The 17,322-nt window shown below is 47.0% G+C and overlaps 2 protein-coding genes across 5 annotated transcripts in view; one reads left to right on the top strand and one right to left on the bottom strand.

Moving 5' to 3' along the window:
- Positions 1 to 2,306, bottom strand: part of NGLY1 (N-glycanase 1) — a 62,648-nt gene extending 60,342 nt beyond the window's left edge. The window contains exon 1 of one of the 3 annotated variants that reach the window (XM_019948623.3): positions 2,144 to 2,306. In XM_019948623.3, coding sequence (XP_019804182.2) covers positions 2,144 to 2,274 — 131 coding nt within the window. In that variant the 5' untranslated portion in view covers positions 2,275 to 2,306. The remainder of the gene's footprint in view (positions 1 to 2,143) is intronic. The other 2 variants (XM_019948621.3, XM_019948622.3) reach the window with 2 other exon arrangements.
- A 9,173-nt stretch (positions 2,307 to 11,479) lies between these two features.
- Positions 11,480 to 15,618, top strand: OXSM (3-oxoacyl-ACP synthase, mitochondrial). 2 transcript variants are annotated; one of them, XM_073803648.1, is made up of 3 exons: positions 11,480 to 11,569; positions 12,075 to 13,188; positions 15,135 to 15,618. In XM_073803648.1, the coding sequence occupies exons 2-3, from the start codon at positions 12,209 to 12,211 to the stop codon at positions 15,535 to 15,537; spliced, it is 1,383 nt and encodes a 460-aa protein (XP_073659749.1). In that variant the 5' UTR covers positions 11,480 to 11,569; positions 12,075 to 12,208; the 3' UTR covers positions 15,538 to 15,618. The 2 variants fall into 2 exon arrangements, with proteins under 2 accessions (XP_073659749.1, XP_073659750.1); XM_073803649.1 differs by lacking the exon at positions 11,480 to 11,569 and adding an exon at positions 11,639 to 11,657.
- The last annotated feature ends 1,704 nt before the right edge of the window (positions 15,619 to 17,322 follow it).

Below are 17,322 nucleotides of genomic sequence, written 5' to 3'. Positions count from 1 at the left end.
TTAACACCAACAATTAAAAAACTGCAAATGAAATTCTCAGTTCAGCACTCACCCTATAAAATACTATGTCAGATCCTGAGTTAGGAGCAAAGGATATCAAGACAACACCCCTTATCGCTCATGCTAAAGGTGTTCCTAAAACAACAAAAGAAACGATGGTTTCCTCTATTCTCAAATAAGTTAGATTAGCCTGTCTGTAATGCAGTGTAGCTAAGGGATCAAGAAGAGGCCTGGGGCTTTTCTGTTAAGAGGCAAGCAAATCACTGGACTTGGAAGCAGAAGAAAAGGTGAGGTTTTTTCCCCCCCTCTGAAGACCAAACGAGTTTGAACTGTAAGAATGAGGGCAGGGGGCTTCCCTGGTGGCGCAGTGGTTGAGAGTCTGCCTGCTGATGCAGGGGACACGGGTTCGTGCCCCGGTCCGGGAGGATCCCACATGCCGCAGAGCGGCTGGGCCCGTGAGCCATGGCCGCTGAGCCTGCGCGTCGGGAGCCTGTGCTCCGCAGCGGGGGAGGCCACAACAGTCAGAGGCCCGCGTACCGCAAAAAAAAAAAAAAAAAAAAAAGAATGAGGGCAGGAACTAATACTATTACTTAAGACAAACTAAAAAGGGTAGTTTTTCATACCATCTCCACTTATATGAGTTCCAGACTCCTAATTCCCTTTCTGGATAAAAAACGTTTTTAAGATAAGAAACATAAGCCATCATAGAGACTATAACATACACTGACAGCATGCCACGTTTCTTCTATGAGTTTGGTAAACACTAATAATGACGATAATGATGGAAAAGACTTCCTTCCTCAAAACACCTTGATCTCAGCATTTGTGGTTTCCCTGGATTGAAAGCAGAAGTGAATCCTCATTACAAGGGCAACTCCCTTTTCTGAAGAATGGGGTTTAAATAGTTTGGTGGCTTTCCAGATGGGAGGTGCTAGCTGACGGCCTCTGGAGAACTCTGCCTCGGAGTTCACTGTGCAGAATCCTCTGGCATCCTTGCGCTCTGAAGAGCTGTCAGATCTCCCAGGGCTGAGAAGGTGAGCTGAGAGGGTGTCACAGAGGAGGAAGGCGGCCCCCATATAGGTCTTAACTGTGCAGCTGTGCACAGTGCACATGCTGCATCCCTCTCTGCATCTGTCACACAACAAGGGCTCAATATGTTCTTCTTTCAATTCACTTTTTAAATCATTAATGTTGCCTATATGAGCCATATTAAAACTGCCATGGGTTAAGACACTGCACTTGTAACTAAGGTCTCCAAAACTGGGTCACGTGAAATCTATAACCTTGACACTGCGAAGGATCTCCTTTTAGACTTCAGGCCAATACATCCACCCCTTAGAAAAGCAAGCGCACCAGGGGCTGGGGGGCGGGGGGCAGAGCCTATATGATCACGGCGCCCTGATAAACGAGCTAACAGCACTAAGGCGGAGGCACGTGGGGCTCCTTTTCCCTCCCCCACACATCCCGTCCCTCAGGACACCACATCATTTGATCTAAGAGTGGAGGGACGTGATGCTTCAAAATGACTAATAAAACTTACTTCCCAATTCCCCAAATCTGTAAGGTTCCTTAGAGGTCTAGAAGTGTGCTCAGAGTAAAAGGAAACAAACTACTCTTGGCCAAGGTTATCCTCACAAACACCACGGTAGTGTTAGGCTCTAGTATTAGGATATTCACAAAACGCTGGGAAGAAAACATCTTGTCCGTGGCAAACTTCTGAGAAGCCCAATGGCAACTGAAGGCTGCTGGTGGGTAAAACGCACGCAGTGGGGATGAAACGCTGTCGCCGCTCCTGTCCTGACACGTAAGACTGTTCAAGCGCCGGACCGAGGCCAGAGCCCGGGGCGCGCCTTCCCCTCCTCCGCCCCGCGCGTCCCGGGACCCGGCTCGCCCTGGGCTCCGCGACAGCAGGTGTCCGGTCACAGGTGCAGAGACTCCCTCCGCTCCGGCGGGGCTGGGCCGGGCGGGTCTCCAGGCCCCTGGCGGGCGGCCCCAGCTCCCCCCCCGCCGCCCCCCTGAGCGGGAGCCAGGCCCGGGGCCCTCCCGGCCTCCGCGCCCCCGGGGCCGGCCGGGCGCCCCCAAACCCGGCCGCGCGTGCGCCGCGCCCCGCCCGCTGGCACGCGTCCCTCCCGCGGCCCCGCACCTGAGGATGTTGTCCGCGTAGGTGAGCAGCAGCTTGGAGGCCTCCAGGAAGGTCTCCGGGGTGTTCTGACAGAGCTCGGCCACCGCCGGGGACGCGGACCCACAGGAACTGCCCAGCGCCGCCGCCGCCATACTCGAGCGCGCGGCCGTGACCCCCCCTCCCCCCGCCCGCACCGCGTGCGCTCTGAGCAGGCGCCTCAGCTCGCCGCGCTCTGCGGCCGGCCGGGGGGAGGGGGCTGGTCTCCAGGGGCGGGGCCCGGCCGAGAGGGAGGGGGCTGGTCTCCAGGGGCGGGGCCCGGCCGAGAGGGAGGGGGCTGGTCTCCAGGGGCGGGGCCCGGCCGAGAGGGAAGGGGCTGGTCTCCAGGGGCGGGGCCCGGCCGAGAGGGAAGGGGCTAGTCTCCAGGGCGCGGGGGGGCGGGGGCGTGCAAGGCTCGTGGCGGGGGGCAGGGCTCGTGTGTGGGGGGGTGGTCTCCAGGGGACAGGGGGTTTTCCAGGGGGTGGGGTCTGATATCCTGGGCTGGGGACTCGGCGGGAGGTGAGGGGGACGGCTGGTCTCCAGGGGGCGGGGACTAGTATCCGGGACCGGTGGAGTTCGTCTGGGAGGAGCTGGGGGCTGTTTGGGGCCGTTGGGGGCTTGGGCCGACAGGGGCCTGGTTGTCAGGGCCTGGGGGCTTCGACCAGGCTGGGGTGTGGGTCTTGGTCGTCCGGACCGAGGGGCGTTGCCCATGTGTGTCTGGTGGTCTGGACCGCGGGGTGGGGTGGAGGGGCGGGGGTTTCGCGCAGGGGTAGGGGGTGCTGGCTGGTACATCGCAGGAACCCAGGTTCCTCGGCGCCTCGGGGCCGGCCTCAATAGATCCAGCCAGACGGTGGAGAAACCCCCTATATTCCAACCACCCCTTTGCCCCCAGATGAAACTATTCTACAGCTTCCTCCTCGCAGATGGTCAGGCCCTCCTAAGTAAATGTGGATGAAAGACCCCAGAGGGAAGCAGAAAACCACGTTCAAAACCAAACACATAAACTCTGCTGGGTTTCTCCTATATGGATTTTTTTTGGAATTAGATAAATGATTGAAAATCTCTTGCATAAGTCCCAGCTCAGAGAATATGATGCCTCTGTAAAGAAGTTTTTTTCTAAACTGCAGTTTGCAACATAGTGGGTTGTGGACTCCACTGACCAAAGTAAAACACATATCCAATAAGGACAAAGTAGAATGGAATGGAGGAGAAAGGAAAGACAGCAAAATTATGCATCCCATGTAGTAAGTGTATGTATTAATTTGTGACCTTGTTTCGCAGGTAGATCCTGTGATCAGTGTCCTTTATTCCTCTTAAAAGAAGAATCCTAACATCTTTAATCCATCATCTACCTCTCCATGACCTTGAAAGTGTACTTTACCAATGCCTTCTTTCTTTTCCAAACCTCAACAAATGTTTTTCTTGACACTATATATTTTTAAAAGTTGTTTGCCTAAGTAGCTTCTTTGAATATTCTTGATGCTTTATTGTCAGTTCGCTTTTTAAATTTGAAATTTTCTTCCAGTGTCTCTGAGCAAGACCCTGAGCAATAACCACCCACTTCAGTTACCATTCACTTGCCAGATATATGTGAGGAGTTTTTAATAAATATGTAGGTTTTTGGACCAGCTTCCAACAATAGTGTTTAACTGATAGTGTGTTGCTAGCTGCTGTAACTGAAATTTTCAGTGACGTAACATGAGAAATTTCTTTCTTGTTCATACAAGAGGTATCATTTGTCAGTGAGCAGCTTTCCTCCAGATAATGATGCAGGGCCCCAGGCTCCTTTCATCCCATAGAAGTCAACAAACATTTTCTATAAAGGACCAAATATTAAATGTTTAAGGGTTTGTGGCCATAGGGGCTCTGGTTCAACTATTTAACTCTGCCTTTGCAGTTGTTGCATAGGCAATACAGTTTGCCCTTGAACAACGTGGGCACCAACCCTCCAAGCATTCAAATTCTGTGTATAACTTCCTCTGTATCTGAGGTTTCACTGTATCTGTGGTTCTGAATCTGAGGTTGCAACTCACAGTGGTCCATGTAGCACTGTAGCATTTACTGTTGAAAAAAAAATCCTCATATAAGTGGACCCATGCAGTTCAAACCCGTGTTGTTCAAGGGTCAACTGTACTTTAAAATGAATGTGTATGGGTATGTCCAATGAAACTATTTACAAAAACAAGCAGCCTTCTGGATTTAGCGTGTGGTTTGCTAACTACTGCTATATGGCCACAGAGACTTTTGCATTTAGTTAGTGATTGGGCAGAAAGACCGCATACCTGCTTCTTAACCACATGGGCCCAGAAATGACAAACAGCGTTTTCTCTACTGTATCATTAGTGAAAATGAAGCCCCACCTAGATGAAAAGGGAGGGAGACTGGGAAATGTAGTCCTTAGCTGGACAGGCACCACCCACAACTCTGGGAATTGTGGGATGGGAGGTGGGAGGTCTGGGATGTAACTAGCTGTCTCTATTACAAACAGTATTCCCCTTGAGTTTCTTCTTTCCATCAGCACACTCATTTATTCTTATAATAATTGTATAAGGTTATCATATACTATCTAGTATTTATGACTTTTTTTAAGGCTACAGAACACTTTTTTTTTTCAAATAAACCCTTAGGAGGAAACCTAGTATATACAAAACACCAAAGTGGAGGCGCTCTAGAACTGAAGCAGGAATGCTTGTGTGGTGGGGAGGAATATGTTATCAACTTAGCTTTCCCCTTGAGTAGATAATGGCTTTAAGGTACTTTTGTGAGGGACATGCAACCACAGTGTGAAAACCAATGCCATAAAATTAATGCTGTTAAAATAATGTACAGTCCATAAAATCATAGAAATCCTCATTTCAATGGTAATTCACTAAATTATTGTTTATTTTAATTCACCTGAATTTAAATCCTTCCCAATTACTTTTTTTTTTTTTAAATTTATTTCTTTTGGCTGCATTGGCTCTTCATTGCTGCGCGCGGGCTTTCTTTTTAGTTGCAGCAAGAGGGGGCTACTCTTCGTTGCGGTGCACAGGCTTCTCATTGCAGTGGCTTCTCTTGTTCCAGAGCATGGGCTCTAGGTGCGCAGGCTTCAGTAGCTGAGGGGCACGGGCTCAGTAGTCGTGGCTCGCGGGCTCTAGAGCGCAGGCTCAGTAGTTGTGGCGCACGGGCTTAGTTGCTCTGTGGCATGTGGGATCTTCCCTGACCAGGGCTCAAACCCGTGTCCCCTGCATCCGCAGGTGTATTCTTAAGCACTGCACCACCAGGGAAGCCCCCCAATTACTCTTTACTTTGAGTAACTACTCTCTTGGATACCACCATCTATGAAGCTACTAAGGGAATTTATTATAACAAGGGACTTGGCTCATTCTTTTCCCTGTCTGCTTCTTCCACTTAAGTCAAGTTGAAAATATTTTGATTCTTCAGTTTCCTTTAGAAAAGTTAAAGGTTTTAAGCTAGTCAATGTCTTTATACCCACCATTGCTCCAAACACATAAAAGGATGTTCTAGTATTAAATCAGCTTTGAACGTCCTGTTCATTCACTTGATTTTTTTTTTTTTTTTTGCTTCAAGATAATGAATTTCTTTTTAGGATTCCAGCTTTGTTAAGAACATCATCTTTAGAGTTGACATATGGTGGCACTATTCTTAAAATGAAATAAAGATATAACTCACTGAAATTTCCCCAGGATAGGTTTTGTCATAAAAAAGAAAATGTTGGGACTTCCCTGGTGTCTCAGTGGTTAAGAATCTGCCTGCCAACGCAGGGCACACGGGTTCAAGCCCTGGGCCGGGAAGATCCCACATGCCGCGGAGCAACTAAGCCCGTGTGCCACGACAGCTGAGCCTGCGCTCTAGAGCCCGCAAGCCACAACTGCTGAGCCCGTGAGCCACAACTACTGAAGCCAGCATGCCTAGAGCCCGTGCTCCGCAACAAGAGAAGCCACCACAATGAGAAGCCTGCACACCTCAAAAAAGAGTAGCCCCTGCTCGCTGCAACTAGAGAAAGCCTGCGCGAAGCAACAAAGACCCAACTCAGCCAAAAATAAATAAATATATTAAAAAAAAAAAAGAAAATGTTGACCTCAGTAAAGGTTATTGGCAAGGAGAAGGGTTGAAGCCTCTCAGGAATTGATGTGGTAGCTCACTACTGTGTGACTGTATTAAGTAATTAAGCAACTATTATTTATTGAGCACATGCTGTATGCAAAGCAGTCTGAGATGGATGACATAAGAAACTTTTAATCTAGTAGGAAGGACAAAATGAATAAGAATACCTTACATACAGATAGCCCTTCAGTTGATGAAACAGAGTTACTGTGAAAAAATCATTTGGTAAGAAATGCACAAAGTGGTATATGCATAAGGGTATGTGTTTATTAATTCATTCTGTAATTCATTCATTCACCAAATAGTTATGAAGCCAATGGCCGTGCGCCACACACTGTGAAGCAGGGGAGGAGATGAGCACAGGCCCCGCCTTCATAAGAGTCATCGAGTTCGAGCACTGGTGAGACCAGCAGTATCAGCATCACCAGGGAACTATCAGGATATTCTCAAGCCCCACCATTAAAGATGAGGCCCAGGGCTTCCCTGGTGGCGCAGTGGTTGAGAGTCCGCCTGCCGATGCAGGGGACACGGGTTCGTGCCCCGGTCCGGGAAGATCCCACATGCCGCGGAGCGGCTGGGCCCATGAGCCATGGCCGCTGAGGATGCGCGTCCGGAGCCTGTGCTCTGCAACGGGAGAGGCCACAGCAGTGAGAGGCCCGCGTACTGCAAAAAAAAAAAAAGATGAGGCCCAGCAATGTGTGTGGTAAGCCCTTCAGGTGATTTTGGTGCACGGTAAATTTGGAGAACTATTAGTTTAGAAGAAGGAAAATTCCTCTGTGGTTGCAGTTTCATGGAAGAAGAATTTGAAAAGAACCCTTAAATTGGGAGGTTAATGAGATGAGGAAGGGCAGGACTTTCCAGCTGTGGGAGGAAATGCCCCCAACACACATTTAATTAAGGACAGCATCCTAGCACTCTCTCCTCCGTGCCACTGCCTTAGTTTAGGGCTTCACCAGTCTTTTTTAAATTTTTTTTTAATATTTATTGGAGCATAGTTGCTTTACAATGTTGTGTTAGTTTCTGCTGTTCAGCAAAGTGAATCAGCCATATGTATACATATATCCTCTTTTTTGGATTTCCTTCCCGTTTAGGTCACCACAGAGCATTGAGTCCCCTGTGCTATACAGTAGGTTCTTATTATTATCTATTTTATACATAGTAGTGTACATATGTCAATCCCAAGCCCCCAATTCATCCCCTCCGTAGAGCCTCACCAGTCTTAACTCTCTTCCCCCATGTCCACTCCCACATTCCCCAATCCCCCTGCACATGCTGCAACGATGATCTTTCTAAACCACCCATCTGATCATGTTATTCTTTTGCTGAAACGTTTTCTATGGCTACCCCTTACCCACATGTAACTGAGCAGGACCCTATGAGGCCTTCCCAGAATAGACCTCCACCCACATCCTACACCTGCCTTTTGTTTGTAGAAAAACTTTAGTTGAAGAATAACCAGAGACGTGAGAAAATGCAGAAGGAAAGGAAGACAATCAAATAAGACCAAATAACAATACTTTAGCCATTAAACAGTCAAGGACCTTTAGTTCTTCCTCCAGGACTATAGAGAATATTCTGAGCCACATCCTTTGAGCTGTTTTGCAGATACTGAAAACCCCACAAGGTGGAGGAAGTTACCTGTCTGCTGCCCACAGGCATGTAGACCTCAGACGGGTTGGAACCAGAAGGCTGACGATGCCGACTCCCCATTACCTCACCACCAACCAATCAGAATGTCCACGAGCTGACCACGCCCTGCTCCTTGAACACCGTAAGACTTCTCTCGACCCCCTCCAGGGCGGGGCGCACAGTCTTGAGGACACGAGCCCACTGTGGCCTCCTTTGCCTGGCAAAGCAATTAATCCATTTCTTTCTACTTCACCCAAAACTCTGTCTCCGAGATTTCATCTGGCACCAGCGTAGAGGCCAGATTTCAGCAACACACACTCTACCGCCAAATGATGTCATGAGTCAGGCAAGAAACTTGAATGTACTAAGTGGCTTTGTTCAAGACAAAAGAACTAGCAGAGTCCGGTGAAGGGAATGAGAGAGTTTACCATTTCCTTCCTAGAGGAATTTAGATTCAGTAAAAGAATGTTGCAGTCCATGTTAGACCAGGGCTGCCTGCATATCATTTCTGACCTACAGGATCAAATCCAAAGTCTTCTGCACAACATCCAAGACTTTTTCAGATCAGCCCCTGCTTCACTCTCATGCTTTCACTGTTGCTTTGTCCCACACCTCACATCCAGCATTGGCCACACTGAACTACTACTAGCAGTTTGTGGAAGATATCAGGTATCCAGGCCTTTGTTCTACTCTGTCAGGATGCCCTTTCCCACCAAATTTACTAGACAAACATGTACTCATTTTCAAGATGCAGTTCAAAGGTCAACTTTTTTGAAGGCTTTCCTGACTTTGGAAGGTAGTATTGACCCAGTTGTCTCCTTTGTATTATTATAATTCTGTCATATTCTTCTATTCCAGCACCTGTTTCAGTGGTTTGCACATATTTGTCTCCATGGCTGTTTCCTTAGACTATGAACTTCCTGAAAGCAAGAACCATACCCTATTCATTTTCATATGCCAGCTTCTAGCACAGCTTAGGAAGAAAATGAATGTTGAACAAAAGAAAGTACAAGCAAAGATACAGAGATGAAAAAAGACAAGCTGAAGTCAACCTAGAGATGATAAGATCACTTTTGCTGGGTGTTGGGCTGCACCCTGCAGGCCTGCAAGCCCTGGGCTTACCCAGCTTCAAGACAAAAGAAAGAGCCCAGAGTCAGTGACAGAGACACCGGTGGTTTAGTGGATGGGGGGATCTTACATGTCTGAAGCAAGGTCGTGGAGTGACACCCCACCGTCTGCAGCAGACGGTGGGCAGGACATGGCAGCAGTCTTTGCTCCTGGGGGAGGGGGAGGTTACCAGTTATAGGGCAATTGATGTCAGGTTGGCTCATCGGTTACCAACAGTGAGGCACGCCCCTCACTGCTTCTTTGATGAACTCTCACATTACAGAGGTTCTGATCTAAAGATTAGTCACCAGCTGGGGCTGGGGGCAAGTCTGTAGGAAGGTCAGTCGCGTGAGTAGGGTGTAGGTGAAGCAGGCACTCGTCAGGCAGAGGATGTACAGAGTGCAAGAGAACAGCCGTCTTGGGTGGAAATCTATTTTGATAGAGAATGGGAACTATATCTGGAAAGATAGTTTTGAATCACATTACAAAAAATTTAAGTAAACATATGTCTGAACAAAAGGCTATGGCAAGTGGAGCCTTTTTGAAGATTTTGGTACTTTAGCTAAAACACCATGGTATTTTAACAAGGAATATGGTACTAAATCATACAGTATAGCTATTAGAATACCATAAAATCTCTCACCCCTTTCCAGACCAAAGGAAAGATCAGAGGTAGAAACAAAAATGAAAAGACTTTTGGTGGCTTTACTTTCCTACAATTTTTTTTTTCCGTTTTTTGGCCACACTGCACAGCTTGCAGGATCTTAGTTCCCCAACCAGCGGAAGCGGGGCGTCCTAACCACTGGTCCGCCAGAGAATTCCCTCTACAATATTTTAATTGACTTGTCACTTCTTATCCAAGATAATTTTGTGATGTTACAAAAGAAAAAAGAACAGCATGTTAAAACTGTGTTTCATATGAGTTTGGCTTCAAAAAATATTTTAGGACTTTTCGCACTATGATTTTAAAATATTATATAGCCATGAAGAGAGGAGAGAGCAAGTTCGGGTACCTCTCACTCCTTAACTTTTAGTTGTATTTTATAACCACGTTTGTTTTAATTTCTCTTAAAGTAACTCTATCGTCACTGAAAGAAGGTCAACCTAAGAAGTGACTGAATAGGCCTTGGATCAAAGATGACTCAAGGTCATACTAGGGAACTACTTTAGAAAAAGTCTATTTCCAGACACATTTAAATCCAGTACTAACTAGGAAAAGCTAAGCTCCCAAATTCTTCCCTAGAGCTGGGAAAGAAGACAAAGCACTCTACTTGGAAGCCATCAAGAGGCACACTGTCCAGAAAGAAACAAATACGCTGAGAGGTTCAGATGCAGGTTATATGGTCAATCCTTTATCTACAGAAGAAAGAAGGACACAAAACGCACCTGGGTCAGCACGTGAGCAACAGATGGTCATCTAAACAAATACTACCTTGCTGATTTCTTGCTTTTTTATATTTTCATGTTATTTTTCCCTTGATAGATTCACAGTGAGCTCTGAGCAAATAAAAGTTATTGAATTTTTCGAACACTTAGAAATAAATGTCTACATTCTTCTCTATTCTGGTCTTGTCTCCATTCTCAGACACTGGCTGTGATATTTTGAGCACCGCCCAAGAGCTGAAAATAAGTTTCAAAAAGTAAAAGTAACTTTATTATTACAAAAGCATTGTTTGTATACTATAGAGAAGATGATAAATAAAGCTAAGCAAAAATAAGGGGGAATGGGAATCCCCTGGCGGTCCAGTGTTTAGGACTCCAGGCTTCCACTGCATGGGGCCTGGGTTCCATCCCTCGTCGGGGAACTAAGATCCTGCACACCACAAGGAGTGGGTAAAAAAATTTAAAAATTAAAAAATAAAATAAGGGAAAAACACCGCAATCATTTTACTTGCTTGCAGACCAGACCCCGCCCCCAAGAAAACCCTTTAAAAAAAAAAGGAAAAATACAAGTTACTACTTGGATCTTCTAAGAAATTATCAACATCTTTCCACATTAATAAATATTCACTTATAAAATTATTTTAAATGTTTGCACATTACTTAGATATACCACAAAATAGACAACTGCGGTGAGTCCTACTTTGCTATGATAAACAACTCTGGGCGATACAGAGATCACTGTAACGATAAGTAACTTCTTTAATTCTTCCCTAGCATTCCGGGCGAATATGACGGAGTCCCTCTTCCCACAACAGGCGAATATCTGGGATTATTAGCAAAAGAAAAAAAAAAAGAGATCCCTTTTTGATACGCAAAAATGCTATCTCCCCTCGTTACGTGCTCGTTCCCAAGTTATGCTGGAGTCGGTGAGGTGGCGCCCGGACCCTCCCCTCACCTTCTGACCTCCGCCAAGGTGACGCGGGGGAAGGGTGCCCGGCCCAGAGGGCGCGCACGCCGGGCGTGCGCGTGCGCGCCTATGCGGACGTGTGTGTGCGCGGACGTGTGTGTGCGCGGACGTGCGCGGACGTGTGTGTGCGCGGACGTACGTGGACGTGCTGTGCGCGTGCGCACGCCCGCATCGCGCGTGGGACTGCGGCTGCGCTGTCCGCCGGAGGCCGGGTGCAGGTAGTGGGTGCTCGCTCCTCTTGTCCTTCCGCCCTCCAGCTCCGAGTCGGATCGGCGCTGCGTGGGGAGAGGGGTGTGGAGGAGCCGGGTCAGGTGTCTTTTCCTCTCGCCACGCTTTCCTCGGGTTTCTGGGTTGGTGCGGGGAGTTGGCCACACCCCCTTCCCTTCCCCCCCACCCCACCCTTGACCTTCGCGGTCCCCGAAACCCTGATCAAAAAAGTTCTCTCACCGCCACCCCAAATAATAGGCCCTGAAGTGTGTTTTGTGCCTTTTGTAATAAGGCCTCGGTAATCCTGAAAAAGGATGCTTTTCGCAGCCTATATCCGGCCAGGAGTGCGTGTATATTTTTCATTGTGAAGTTCTGTTGTGAATCGAATGAGTCGTCTTTTCAGCTCTTTATCTTGGAATGTCCGAGGGTACTGAGAGTCTAAAAAGGGTTGAGTCCAGACAGGTGGTTTGATAAGTAAAAGTGATGTAACATTATTTTCCCTGCGCTCCTTAACAGCTCATACCAAGCACCCGAGAAAAACCACCTTGGATGTTGTTTCTTAGGCCTTTAAGGTATTTCAACAACAGTCAGTACCTGCTGGGCGTGTCGTGGTCTGCTACGGAACGTCTCTGACCCTCTGAGTCTCAACCATGCTGTCAAACGGCTTGCAAAATTTCCTAAAAGTTACAAGCCCTCATCTAATACACACAGGGTTGTGCCAGCGATTGATAAGTGAAAGGAGGTTTTTCGGAACTGTGCCAACACCCGGATTGCGTAGGCGGGTTGTCGTTACAGGCATTGGCTTAGTGACTCCTCTGGGTGTTGGCACTCAGCTGGTGTGGGATCGTCTTATCCAGGGAGAGAGTGGAATCGTTTCACTGGTCGGTGAAGAGTATAAGAGTGTCCCTTGCAGTGTTGCAGCTTATGTGCCAAGAGGTTGTGATGAAGGTCAATTCAACGCACAAAACTTTGTGCCCAAATCAGATATCAAGTCCATGTCTTCTCCCACCGTTATGGCCATTGGGGCTGCTGAGTTAGCCTTGAAAGATTCCGGCTGGCATCCTCAGTCAGAAGCTGACCAAGTGGCTACTGGTGTTGCAATTGGCATGGGAATGGTTCCCCTTGAAGAGATTTCTGAAACCGCGTTGATGTTTCAGACGAAAGGTTACAGTAAAGTCAGCCCATTCTTTGTTCCTAAGATTCTGATTAGTATGGCCGCAGGCCAGGTCAGCATTCGCTATAAACTCAAGGGCCCCAATCATGCAGTGTCCACGGCCTGTACCACGGGAGCTCATGCTGTGGGAGACTCTCTGAGGTTCATAGCCCACGGCGATGCTGATGTGATGGTGACTGGAGGTGCCGACTCTTGCATCAGCCCTTTGTCGCTGGCTGCGTTTTCCAGAGCCCGGGCTTTGAGCACAAACTCTGATCCGAAGTCGGCATGTCGGCCATTCCATCCCAAGAGAGATGGTTTTGTGATGGGAGAAGGTGCAGCTGTGCTGGTGCTAGAAGAACACGAGCATGCTGTTCAAAGAGGGGCTCGGATCTATGCAGAGATTTTGGGCTACGGACTCTCAGGTGATGCCAGTCACATAACCGCCCCTGATCCTGGAGGAGAAGGTGCCTTAAGGTAAAGAGTGGTTGTTTGTTCACATTTCTTCAGGTAAGACTCTTTATTGGAGTCTCAGCTTAGGGGAACTGTAGTATCTGGCCTTGGTGTACTGTATCTCTGTTGTGTTCCCATTTTAGACTAACTAGTGTTTTTGAATTCTTTGCTTTACCACGTTTGAAATATTTGAAAACATGTGAATATCCTTACAAAATCTGGAGTTTTAGCGAAGGCCAGTAACGTTGTGAAGAAGGCCGTGTGTGACTTTGCCACATTTTCATCCCTTCAGTTGTGCTTAACAGACGTCAGGGTCAGCAGGCTCCCTTCTGCAGCCCTCCATCAGACCTGGACAGTACAGTTAGCGCTTTGTCCTACGTGTACCTGGTCTCTGCTCCATTTCAGCAGGGTTCTGCTGCGACTTCTCATCACCCAGGGATCTTATTAAAATGCAGATTCTGACTCCGTAGGTCTAGGGTGGTGCTCGAGGTGCTGCGTTTCTAACCAGCTCCTAGGTGGTGCTGATGCTGCTGGTCTGAGGACCGCACTTGGAAAAGCAAGGTGCTTTTATTGTGAAAGAGGTAGCGAGTTAAGTTAAAAAACCCACAAAACAAAAGACCCCTCTGACACTAACATTATGTGTCAATATGTTTGTTCATCGGTTAGCCTGCTTAGATCATATTACGTTTTAACCAGTTAAATTAGCCGGGGGTTGGCAAGCCTTTTCTGTAAAGGAACAAATAATATTTTTGGCTTTGTGGGCCAAAAATATTATCCCAGCTACGAGGGTCTCTATCACAGCTACTCAGACTCTGCTTTGTAACTGAGAGTAGCCATGGACAGTACGAAAATGAATGGGTGTGTTCCGATGAAACTACAGTTGACCCTTGAACAACACGTGTTTGAACTACGCGGTTCCACTTACACGCGGGTCTTTTTCGCTAAGTACACACTACAGTGCTACAGGATCCGCGGTCGGTTGAATCTGCGGATGTGGAATTGGGGGTATGGATGGCCAACGGTAAAGTTATAGGGGCCTTTTCCACTGTGTGATGGGTCAGCACCCCTAACCCCCAGTTTGTTCAGGGCCCAACTGTGTTTGCAAAAGCAGCATCTGGCCAGGGTCATAGTTCACCGACCCCTGAACTATATTTCTGAGTTTTAGTGAGTGGTTGCTGGTGCTGGAAATGTCAAGCCTAGTAGTCAGCTAGATGAGGAAATAGTTATGTTTAGGTGAAACCTTCCAGCACGCTTCAGATGATACTCTGAGCTGCCTCTTAAGGAAATGTATGCAGCCCAGAGATCAACAACTAAAAAAAAGGGTGTTAGCATCCATGAGATTTTCAGAGGTTTTCCCAGAGAAGTGTTTTATTTTTGGATTTGTGTCTCTTGGGGTTTGGCTTTGTATTTCTTCATTTATTTAGAATTCTCATATCCTGAATAGACAATTTTTGAAAGGGTGTTTGAGCCTTAAAGTAATAGGACAGACGTTTTTTAGATTATTGGGACATATTCCAAGTTTTACATTTAACTGTGAAAGAAAACATTAAAGCATCGTTATAAATTTTTTTCTCCACGTTTTAACTCTACAACACACCCCACTGAAAAGCAATTCCTAGAAGAGAAATTATTCTAGGCCTGGGTCTATGTGGCTTTTTCCTCAAGGACGAAAGGACGATTCAAATAAAATGGAAATACGTTTTATTAGAGATTGTAAAATCCATAGGTTTGTATGTTTATGTCATGGTGATGAATCAGTCCAGGGTCCTGGGGGTGCCTTGTTATTCCCATGCAGACCGCATTCCAACTCACACGGTAATCCAAGATGCTGTTCTGTCATTAGAGCATAAAGGGTTCTTTTCATCCAGTGTACTTGGATATTTCTTTTTCGTAAGCCATACAGACAGTGAATACCTTGCTAGAATTAGATGTCGTTCCGATAAGTTCAGTTGCTTTTCTCATTTTACTAGATGCATGGCTGCTGCTCTAAAAGATGCAGGTGTACAGCCTGAAGAGATATCCTACATCAACGCACATGCTACTTCCACACCGTTGGGAGACGCTGCTGAAAACAAAGCCATCAAACATCTTTTCAAAGAGCACGCCCACGCCCTTGCGGTTTCCTCCACCAAGGCAGCCACGGGACACCTGCTGGGGGCTGCCGGGGCCGCTGAGGCAGCTTTTACCTCCCTGGCTTGTTATCATCGAAAACTGCCACCTACTTTAAACCTGGACTGTACAGAACCAGAATTTGATCTCAATTATGTTCCACTCAAGGCACAGGAATGGAAAACTGAGAAGAGATGTATTGGACTCACCAATTCCTTTGGTTTTGGTGGTACAAATGCAACACTTTGTATTGCTGGCATGTAGGACAAATCATCTGTCATTAAATATTGATTTTTTTACCTGTTATAAACTGCATTAAGTTGAGAAATAATATGTTTATGTAAATGCATGTTTTTATATATCAGTATCCAGATACGCGTTATCTTTGTCAGGGTTTCTCAGCCTTGGCACTGCTGACGTTTTGTGCAAGGTAGTTCTTCGTTGGGGAGAGGGGAGCTGTCGTATACATCGTGGAATGCTTTACAGCATCCTAGTCTCTACCTGCTAGATTCTGGTAGCACCTACTTCCCCAGTGGTGACAACTAAAAATGTCTCTAGACATTTCCCCCTGTTTCTTGGGGAGGGGGCACAAAAGTGAGAAGGGAACAGCCTTCCCCATGTGTTAATGGGCTGCTCGTATTACCTTTGCTGCAGCACTTTATCCCCTATATACGTAAGTCTCCAGTCATGTTCATTCAGTGGTAATCAGTCTTAATTCTCGTGGGCGTCTGGTTTGTTCCGTTGAAATTTATTGGGTGCCAGCTGTGGACCTGGTTTTGTACTGGCCACCAGCAATAAAGTGATATGTCAGGACAGGCTTCCTAAGGGTGAAAAGGTCTCAGTCAGGTTACAGGGGAAGGAAGGAAGAGTATTCCAGCCAGGAGGCATAGTGTGGAACGGCTAGGAAATTTAGAGAAAACCTCAGGACCAAATGTAAATATTTCAATACTTACAGCCTGAGATGGGAGTAGGAGATAAAGCCAGAAGACCTGGTGGAAATCAGGTCACAAAGAACCTTATAAGTTCTGTTAAGGTAGTGAGAGTAATGGAAGCCATCTAAGGTTTGGTGTGTTAACGATGGTTTTGTAACGTGTCAAGTTGGCTAGGCTGAGCCGCATTTCCCAGAATTCGCTCTACCGTATGTTTTTTGGTTAGGGCTGGCCACGAGAGAGTCTTGTAGGAGATATGCAGGGTGACGTGAAGCAGCAACCATTTTGTAGCTCACGTGTGTTGTGGCTTTGCTGGCTGACTTCTTGAGGTGAGGCAGTGGCTGAGCCTGTAACTGCTCCACCCGCCCCTGGATCCTCCCTCAATTTCCCTGACTCCTGGGCCACATGCGTTTAGCTTCACGAATGGCCCAGCTTCCACCCCATGACGCCAAGGTCAGAGGAAGCAAGAACTGACAGGGTGAGGTTCATTCTTGTGGCTGTGCGTTCCAGCTGGTTGTTGGAACTTTACATCCATCTTCCCTTCCCAGTCGCCTGCCTGGCGGACTTGAGTCTCCAGCAGCGGAAGAGAATAGGTGGACCTAACACCCCTACAGAGACTGTTTAGCCGGTTCTTGTAACTGTGTAGGTCAGATCCCTGTAATAAGTATCTACATCTGTATCTCTCTTAGCGGTTCTCTCTCTGATTGAACCCTGACCGATACATGTGAAGAATGGGAGTTGTTGGGAGTAACATAATCACATTTCCTTTTAGAAACATGACTCCGGCTGCAGAGCAAAGAACAGATTGGAGGGAAGCTGGATTCCTATAAGGGAATCCAATCAGAAGGGGAGAGCAAAATCCAGGTAAGAAAAGATGGTGGCCTGGATGGATGGAGCAGGATATTTTGACCCAAGGTTATTTTAAAGTTGAAAATCACGTTCATTTTTTTTAGTCAGTTTTACTAAGGCATAATTTACATGCAGTAAATTGCACCCATTTCAAGTGTATGGTTAAATGAGTTTTAATAAAGGTGTTATACACACTCGAGGAACTACTACCTCAATCAGAGTATAGAGCATTTCCATCTCTGCAGAAATTTCCTTGTGCCCCTTTGCAGCC

Source organism: Tursiops truncatus, chromosome 4, assembly GCF_011762595.2.
Source record: "Tursiops truncatus isolate mTurTru1 chromosome 4, mTurTru1.mat.Y, whole genome shotgun sequence".
Classification (NCBI taxonomy): domain Eukaryota; kingdom Metazoa; phylum Chordata; class Mammalia; order Artiodactyla; family Delphinidae; genus Tursiops; species Tursiops truncatus.
The sequence above is the reverse complement of the archived record's forward strand: the minus strand, read 5'-3'. Positions and strand labels throughout refer to the sequence as shown.

Excerpts from the sequence above, each read along its gene's own strand:
- OXSM (XM_073803648.1), top strand. The coding sequence starts at position 12,209 with ATGCTGTCAAACGGCTTGCAAAATTTCCTAAAAGTTACAAGCCCTCAT. Across the intron at positions 13,189-15,134 it reads GGAGGAGAAGGTGCCTTAAG|ATGCATGGCTGCTGCTCTAA; the intron begins GTAAAGAGTGGT and ends TCATTTTACTAG.